The 9,710-nt window shown below is 40.5% G+C and overlaps 1 protein-coding gene across 1 annotated transcript in view; it reads right to left on the bottom strand.

Annotated features, from left to right (window-relative positions):
- Positions 1–9,710, bottom strand: part of LOC107118537 (F-box only protein 36-like) — a 21,220-nt gene that overhangs the window by 8,188 nt on the left and 3,322 nt on the right. Inside the window, exon 2 of the mRNA XM_015420896.1 lies at positions 8,961–9,069. Within this exon, the coding sequence (XP_015276382.1) occupies positions 8,961–9,069 (109 nt within the window). The remainder of the gene's footprint in view (positions 1–8,960; positions 9,070–9,710) is intronic.

The following is a 9,710-nucleotide window of genomic DNA, read 5'->3' as shown; positions in this document are numbered from 1 at the left end:
GGCCCCCAGAGAACGCCCCCCCCCCGCCAGCCAGGCCACGGCGCCCGGAGTGCCCACGGCCCACCCTCCCGCACCCCAGAGAAAACCCCTGCCACCCCCGCCAGCCAGGCCGCAGCACCTGGAGCACCCACGGCCCATCCCCACCCCACCCCGAGAGAAAGCCCCTGGTGCCCCCGCCAGCCAGGCTGGCCCAAGGCAACCAGTGGTGGGGAGGAAGCCAACTTACCATCCTTCTTCTGCCTCCTCCTGGGCCCAAATGAGGGCGCTGGAAGTAGAGGGCGACTGGAAGCAGGGGGCGGGGCTTCGTCATGTGCCCGGCCCCCCAGTGCCTCACTCCTGGAGCGCTGCTCCGGGGCGCTCCGGACCCATCTGAGGCATGCATATATATGTTGTAAGAAGTGACAACATAACAAGAATGAGTGATATATAAAACTGACTTGCAAAAAATAGGGATCAGAAGGTACAATCTAGGATAGTTTATGCTGGTACAATGTTACATTCCATTTCAATGGAAAGGCAAAATATCTCTGTAACAGCCTCATAAGCATTAGGATGTGGTGTCCACAGCAGAAAGCTAGCATAAACAAATGACACCATGCCAGAAAAGGTAATGTAAATGGGTCCTTAATTTCTATGTAACTCATGTTACAGAAACTGGATTTGTCATCCCAACTCCTATTTGTGAAAGAACATACGCTTTTGATTCCTATACACTTCTCTGCTTTCTGATCAGCTTTCAAGAGAAAGAAAGACTGCTTGCAGTGACAATCCTTAGGGCTATGGGAAAATATTTTTAAAAAATCTATAAACTTAGGTGGATACCATAAAACATCATATTAAAAGACTGGTAAGTGGTTAAACCTCTATCATTCAGCTTTTTAGATACAATGGAGAAATTTTAATCAGGGTTCATTTCAAAGTACTCCGGCATCACCCACCAAAATCAGTATCCCCCCCTCCTGTGCCAGTTTTCCCATCCTCCTCTAAGCTATTTAATAAATTACAGAAAAGTCCCATGATTTCTTTGATTAGTGGTCATTCCAGCTAGTATCATAAACAGTAGTTTTCTTATCTGGCCTAGCTGTGCATCCTGACCAAACCTACAATGTTGGGATCCTAGCCCAAGATCAAAATCCATCTACAGATCTTGCTCCTAGGAGAATGACTGCATGCTTCACATAAACCCTTTAAAGAGCTTTCCCACATGATATGGTTATTTTGAGGAGACTGGCTGGTAGTCATTGCAGAATACAGAGGATTAGCTTTATTAGTAACTATATTGATATTAATAGCTGATATTGATATTAATAACTTTATCAGAAAGATATACATCAACCCGGAGGACTTATGGTATCTTTCATGGTCTTCCTTGGATAGGGTTTTGAACAAGAGAGATGTTTACCGTCTGATTCTGGCTTTCAGATTTGATTTGTACAGCCTTCATGGCACTGAATAGGATAATTCTAATTGGTTTTATACCTTTTTAAGCTCTAATGGAGCTAGTACCCTTAGTTTACTCATCTTTTTTATTCCTTAGTTTCCTCATCTTTTTTATCCCTTAGTTTCCTCATCTTTTTTACCTAGGATTCGGCACTTTGACATTCACAATAGACCAGAGAGCGATCATTTGCCCGAGTTTATACTTTTTTTCTACACTAATTAAACTTTCACCTATGCTATACTACCCTAATGAGGCCCTAATTTAGACAAACAACATCTTAAATGGACAATAAAATTAAAGCCCTTTTCAATTCACATAAATTAATGGAATTGAGAAACCACACGAACTCACTGAACTCAGATATTTTCACCATCTTGGCAAATATTATTTCCCTGTTGAATCCTTATCTAACCACAGTTAGACAAACTAACAAGAGCAATATAAGAAAAACTTGGTTTGACCAGGAATGTAGACACATGAGGCAAACCTTACATATTCTTCAAAACAGAATCAGAATAGACAGGTCTGATATTTCATTACAACTATTGTCTATTTTCGTTGCCAACATAAGCAGCTCCTGAAAAGGAAAAATCTTTCCTATTGCAAATCACAGTGGGAAGAGCTGGGTCTCTCAATCATATCAAAAATAATGAGAGGTTTTGGTAACTGATAGCTTTAGGCACCCAAGTCAGTAATTTTAACACTGATGCACTTATTCCAGCAGAAATGTGGTTCTGTCATTTTTTAACTATTTATAGTAACACCCAAACTGAGTCATTTTCCGAGTATCCAGTTACGGACTTAGACCCACTTCCAAGCTGGGCTTCAATTTCAGCCACAGAATGTAGTCAGCTGATTGACACCCTGCCCTTAGATAAAGCTCCCAGGGAAGATTTGGTGCCTCCTGAAGTATTTAAGCTGAATGCTCATTGATGGTACCCAATCTTAGGCCCCGGTCACACGGGCAGGAAACTGCGGGGGGGGAGCGTGGCTGTTTGCCCTGGGGCAAACTAACACGCAGTAAAGCGATCATACCTCCTGTGGAGGTTCTGTGGAGGTACCGTGGAGCTTCTGTGGTTACGGAGAGGCGTCGATCACAACACATGCCTGCGTGCAACGAAGAAGCGCGCGGCGCGGCGAACTAGTTTTCTTTTTTTGTGTACACTACGAATGCGCATGCTCCGTTGGGTGCATGTGCGCAACCACGGAGACTTGGGGGGGAAAAAACCTTTTTCACAAGGGGACATGGGCGGGCGCCGGATGCCACCGGAAACACGATCAGACGCCCGCCCTTGCCCCGCAGTTTCCGGAAACTAGTACCTCCGAGGTACTAGTTTTTTGCTGCGCGGTTTCGGGAGGAAGCCTCGGTTGTGCCACAGAAGCGCTACGCTCCCCAGATGTGCTGGTGAGATCGCGCCCGGAAACTCCGCCTGTCTTCCGTATCTCTTGCATGGCTAATGTTGCGTGTGACCGCAGCCATTGTTAGACTTTTCTCAGAAATTGATTATACCTGTACTAGTTCCTCCAACTGGAAAGAAAAGTATTATATTTCTTATTTACAAAAAAGGCAACAGGCAAGACCCTGCTAATTATCACCTTATCAGTCTTTCTTCAAAATTATATACATGTAATCTTTTATTCAAATTGGAAGATTGGGCAGAATCATCAAAACTTTTTAATCCTGAACAAGCAGGTTTCTGTAACAGTCATAGTACAGCTGATCACTGTTTGACACTTGAAGGTCCTCTGATTCAGAAATATACCAAAATTATAGAAGATGCCTCTATGTTGCTTTTGTTGACCTCACTTCAGCCTTTGACTCCATTGACCAATCAAGACTATGAGGCAAACTTGATATAACAAACATTGATAGAAGGCTTAGGATACTGAGGGAACTACATTCCAGCTTCACAGTCAGAGTAAGGGTGGGTTCACAAGGCCCATTAAAGAAGGGTGTAAAATGAAGTTGTTTGTTGGCCCCCTTTCTGTTCAATTTTTACATCAGTGATTTCATACAGTCTATGGAATCCCAGAGCATTTGGGATCCCCCTTCATTGGCTGGTTGGAAAATTTCAGTCCTGTTGTATGCAGATGATATGGCAATCATGTCTTTTGCCAAAACTGGGCTCAGAAGGATGCTAGTTAGGTTGGCTGATTACTGAGATAAAGAGGAATTAAGAATTAATTATAATAAAACAAAAAGTATAGTCCTCAGTAATAATAGATTCAAGCACTGATGGACTGTTAATACTCATTAAATAGAATAATGCCCCTTCTTTAAATATCTAGGCATAGAATGTCTTGGCAGGCACATCTTAATGCCATTCTATCAACAGTCTGACGTACACTGGGAGCTATCTAAAAATATATATATATTTTCAAAAGGTGTAATAGCTCCAGCCCTTAAAAGTATTCCAGGGCAAAGTTATCATGCAGCTTTTGTAGAGAGCTGAAGTATGGGGGTGGAGCAAGAAAATACTCCACCAGCTTGAAATAATTCAGAATAACTTCTTAAGGAAAATCTTGGGTCTCCATCAAAGAACTCCTGTTGCACACTTAAGGTTAGAAGTTGGACTACCCTCTATTACAACAAGAGTCCATTTGAAACTATTAAAATATTATAAGAAACTTGACAGTATTTCCGAAGACCATTTGGTAAAATATGGTTTTTGGTACTACAAAGAAGGGTCCTATTTGCTTTCCCCTATTCTGCAGTTATACTCCTTGCCCTCTTTAGAGGCTGTAAAGTTTTGGGACTCAAGCAAAATTCATAATTGTTTTTTTGAAAAAGATGCCCTTCATGATATTGATATGGCCCAACAATCCAAATTTTCTCTGTGGTATCCTTGGATTAAGAAAAACAAATCCTTCTCTTGTTACTTAGCTGACCTTTCTAATATTACATTCATTAAGAAAGGCATTTACTAGTGCACAGGGCTTTTTTTGTAGGAAAAGCCCAGCAGGAACTCATTAGCATAATAGGCCACACCCAACAACAGAAACTTATTAGCATATCCAACCAACCACGCCAGACAGCATAGCTCATTAGCATATTAGGCCACACCCCCACGCTACCAGAAGTATGGTCATCTAGCCACACCCACCTTTTGCTTCTTATTCTGTTTACCTTGTTTGTTGTCAAAACCTAGGGCTTTTTTTGTAGCAGGAACTCCTTTGCATGTTAGGCCACACACCCCTAATGTAGCCAATCCTAATGAGTTTCTGCTGTTGGGTGTGGCCTATTATGCTAATGGGTTCCTGCTGGGCATGGCCAACTTGGGAGCCAGCCAAAACTCCGTTCCTGTGCGTTCCTGCCCAAAATTAGCCCTGCTAGTGCATGTTTTCAAACTATGTCACCTGAGTATTTACAGGGCAGATTTCAAAAATTTCCTGTGGAACAATGCCTCTGCCCTTGTGGTCTTAATCAGGTAGAAGATATTGTACACTACGTTCTACATTGTACCTTGTAGAGGTCCATTCGAAACAAACTGCTGATGCTATCTCTTTTGGCTGATGCTATCCCTTTTGTTACCCTCAAAGTTGTTACCTATATTTATTAATAAATATAAGGAAGAAATTAGCACTTGCTAATTCTGCAAAAATTTTACCTAATTGTAATTTCATGTTATCTTATGGATATTTTTTCTGTTGTACTTATTTCTTACCAACTTAGTTTTAATTTTTTTAAGTTTTATCCTGTTATGTAAAAATGTTTTTACCCTTCCGTTGTAGAAGGCATATCGTTATATGTTGGTGTATATGCTGGGATGTTGTGGCCGATGGCTACAACAATAACAATAAACTAAACTTAGAGGTTGATGTCCCATTTGGTGTTTCCACTGTGAGAGAACTGCACTCTCCTAGTACTCAACCTACTAAATTAGGATGTGAGGAAACCACTCTTCTTGCTCCTGCAACTAAAAGTATCATTCATGTATAATACAGTGGTTATGTTTGTGACACTTGGCAGGTCCACCGCCGGGCCCCTGATGTCAGGGGGTGTGGCATATGCTAATGAGTTATGCTAATGAGTTCCCCTAGCTCTTTTTCTACGAAATGACCCCTGGACACTTGTATCCATTGGATTGTGCCTGTGATATGCAAGACTCATCACCCCCCATCCATTGTTTCATTCTGTTTTATCTTCATGAAGTTTCAGGCACTCATTAAATTAAACTGGTTTTCCTAAAATTCAAGATAACAGTCTGCACTAAAGAAGTACCAAGATCAGGAATTGATGTTTTGGAACTACTTTCACTACCCAGCTATATCATTTCGAAAGCTATCCCATCTGAAGACAATATTTTCCTCCCTTTTCCTCTTCAGAAACTACATTGCCTGTTTCAGGCACTAGAACGCATACAGGGGAGAAGTGTTCTTAGAAATATGTTGTTAATCAACCTCGCTGGTCTATTTATCTGCTTCATTTATACCCCCCTTTCTTCCCGATATGGACCCAAAGCATCTTATGTTGTCTCCTCTCCTAACCTGTGAGGCAGGTTAGGCTGAGTGTGTGCGACTGACCCCAGATCACCCAGCAAGCTTGCATGGCAGAGTGGGAATCAAACCTGGGTCTCCCAGATCCTACTTCAACACTCCAATTGCTACACCACACTGGCTCACTATTGAGCAGAAGCTTCCACTTTAAGCATTCATTGAAATGACTTTTCTGGGGGGATTTTGTCCAGACATTCTGTTGTATTTGTGCTAGGGTTTCAGCTACTCCACATAACAGTCTTATCTGGAATCAGTCTTTGCCTCATTTTGTACTTATTTGTAGTGTATCAAGCTCTTGGGAAAACCTAGGCTATACATACATTTTCTTTAGGATAGCAACACCACAGCCTTTTATAGGCTTGTATAACTAACCTTCTCCTGCTCATTCCTCTGAGCCAATTTGCTCAACCCAGCTGAGGAGGGAGAGAGAGAACTTCTGAGGAAGTTCTAACTATTGTTGCCTTTGCTTGAAAGCCTTCATTGGATTTTGTAGCTTTGCAGCATGTGGCCGTTATTCTTAGAATTCCTCTGCAGAACTTTAACAATCATGAAAGGATGATAGCCTTGATGAGCATGAAAAGTCACAACTCAATTCCAGATGATGTAAATAATTTATCGAATAGCCTAGCTCAGAAAATGTTGGTACTATTACACAGACTGTGTTCATTCAAAGGTGTTAGGTAACATTTATATTGGATTACTGCAATGAAAATGTGGGGCTGCCCTTGAAGACTGTCAAAAGCTACAGTTGGTACAGAATGCTTCAGTCAGAATAGGTCACAGAGATCATAGCGCTCCTGGGTTGTTCCCATCTATAGTCACTCCCAATTTGCTTCCAGGCTCAATTCAAGGTGCTTGGAGCCAGCATACCTTGGGACCAGCATACCCACTTGAACCTACCCATCCACTATGGTCATCTTTGAAGGTTCTACTTCAGGTCCCCATGCCATCTGAGGCTTGAAGGGTGGCAACCTGAGAAGGGGCCTTCTTGGTCATACTGCCAAAATTTTGAAACTCTGTCCCCAGGGATATTTGTTTGTCTCCTTCTATCGTTGTGTTCTGCTAGCACATGAAGACTCTTTTGTTTTGTCTGGCATATCCCCAGTAACTCAGCCCCCCTCCCTGGTTACGTTGTTATGAGTTTTTGTATGTCTATATGTTTTGATTGAATTGTTTAAATATTTTATATATACCTTATGTACAAGTGCTGTGTTAATATTTTAAATGTTTTAATGTTTTCATTTTCACCGTCTTGGGGACCCTATTTGGGTGGAAAAGGCATAAAAATATTATAAATAAATAAAGATGGTGGCATTTTATTGTTTTCTAGAATAAATGAAAGAGGAAAATAGATATACTCTGGAACTATTCATTACAGAAGGGGATCTGGCTTCGAATAGCCACTCTACCTTGGAAGCTGGGCTGACCCTCCTGGGCTAGTCACACACGTTGGTGGGTGCAACCACAAAATGGCCACTGCAGGAGGTGGAGATACATATGGGACCCCAAGTGCAGGGGACAAGTGGAATAATTTAAAAAAATATATACTGAGAAAGAGTAGTGGTCGAGAATAAAACCAATACTGCAGTGGCAACTGCAGCCAAAACATTATTCTAATCTGTACAGCCAATCAAGATGTTTAAATATTTTATATATACCTTATGTATTAGTGCTGCATTAATATTTTAAATGTTTTAATGTTTTCGTTTTCACCGTCTTGGTGACCCTATTTGGGTGAAAAAGGCATAAAAATATTATAAATAAATAAAGATGGTGGCCTTTTATTGCTTTCTAGAATAAATGAAAGAGGAAAATAGATATATGGAAGTCTAAGATATTACTCTGGAACTATTCATTACAGAAGGGATCTACAGTCTTTTTCAGCCTGCAGGCACCTTTGATATTCTGACACAGGATTCTGGGTGCAACCACAAAATGGCCACTGCAGGAGGTGGAGATACATATGGGACCCCAAGTGCAGGGGACAAGTGGAATAATTTTTAAAAAATATATACTGAGAAAGAGTAGTGATCGAGAATAAAACCAGTACTGCAGTGGCAACTGCAGCCAAAAAATTATTCTAATCTGTACAGCCAATCAAGAGCCCTTTTGGGCAGGAGCCCTACTTGTCTATGACCACTTTCTAAAAACACTTGGCAAGCGCCATGAGTGGTGTTGGTGGGTGTCATGGTGCCCACGGGCACCATGTTGGAGACCCCTGCATTGCTGTATACATATTTACTATTTCTGTTACATCAATTTATATTGATAAACTATCTGCATATTTTTCATTTTGGTAGTTTATTTTTGAGATTATAAAATTTAAAAAATCAAATAGTCACAATATAAGTACACAGGTCTGCAGCTTCATCATACTTAATGTCCTATAGAAAATACTCTAGCTTTAAGCTAGAGTAACTGCCTTGTACTCTCTCTCTCACACACACACACAATCTGGTTGCAGAAAAGGACAAATAAGTCAGTTGAGAATCTGTCAATTTTGAAAGATAATTCAGGCAGCTGCTTGAAAAAGATGTGGGCTCACAGCCATGCCTTTCCCTAGCCTTGCACTAGTTTGATTATTTTGTTCAGCAAACCTCATTGAGGTTACTGAAGCAAGCCTCAGTTATTTCAGTGGAGCAGACATGTTTTAAAATGTGCTCAAGATCATAGCCAAGTATTATTTATTAATGAAAAAAACCAAAATGAAGACATACAGTCTAATTCTGTGTATATTTTATCAATTACTCTGAAGGAAGTATGCCTAGCATTGGAGCCCCCTGGGCATATTTCCTTGGGAGTAAGCTGTATTTAACATTATATTACAAGGTTCCAAGTAAATATATGTATGATTGAGCTGTTACAAGGAAATAAGCCCCACTGAACTCAGCTGTACTTATTTTGAAAAAACATACAAAAGATCAGGCAGTAAAAGCAATACAATGACTTATGGAGTCACACAAACACTATGAGACTAGAAATACAAAATTTGATGGAAGTTTTTTAGTCAGTCAATACTTGCTGTGCAATTGGTCAACCATGACAAAATCTTTATGGAGTTTCTTCACTTCTCTTGGGCAATTCCTTTCTTGATTGGGTCGAAAAGAGATTCTCCACGATTTCCAGATAACCTAGAGCATCAATATTTAAAATAATGAATCAGGCGATGCATGTTGCTTCATTTCCTTTTTTGTCAGAACTTGAGGGCTTTACTTTCATAATATTCAAAACACAAGACTACATCACATATAATACAGTATCAGTGGAATAATCTCCATTAAAGTATAAGAAATGTTTCAGCGAACGTAGCTATAAGGGAAAACGTTATTAAATTCATGCATCAGTGGTATTTGACATCAGACAGGTTAACAAAAATAACATCTTCCACATCAAATATATGCTGCAGATGTAAAGACATATGGGCTCATATCTGGTGGCAGTGCATGATTATAAAAGTTTTTTGGAATAAAGCTATGGCAATTTCACTGTCCCTCACAGAATTTCTCTTTATATTGTTCTTAGTTGAGCAGCCCCTTTTTCTTCCTTCTTCATTTTTCTCTGGCTATCCCACCCAGTCATCTGAATGTATATTGGTAAATGCTGACCCAGCTTAAGGAATTGAGGGGAGAGACTAAAATCCTTCTTTTGTCCTACTTTTATAATGGCACAGAAGAGGCTGATTAACAAAACTAGCAAACTGCTTTATTTCACTTTTGAGGGGAAATGGTCAGGTACGAATCAGGGTTAGGACGTAAGAGGTGAAAAGGCAGCA

The sequence above is a fragment of the Gekko japonicus genome, unplaced genomic scaffold (genome assembly GCF_001447785.1).
Source record: "Gekko japonicus isolate JY-2015 unplaced genomic scaffold, Gekko_japonicus_V1.1 scaffold2540, whole genome shotgun sequence".
Lineage (NCBI taxonomy): Eukaryota > Metazoa > Chordata > Lepidosauria > Squamata > Gekkonidae > Gekko > Gekko japonicus.
The sequence above is the reverse complement of the archived record's forward strand: the minus strand, read 5'-3'. Positions and strand labels throughout refer to the sequence as shown.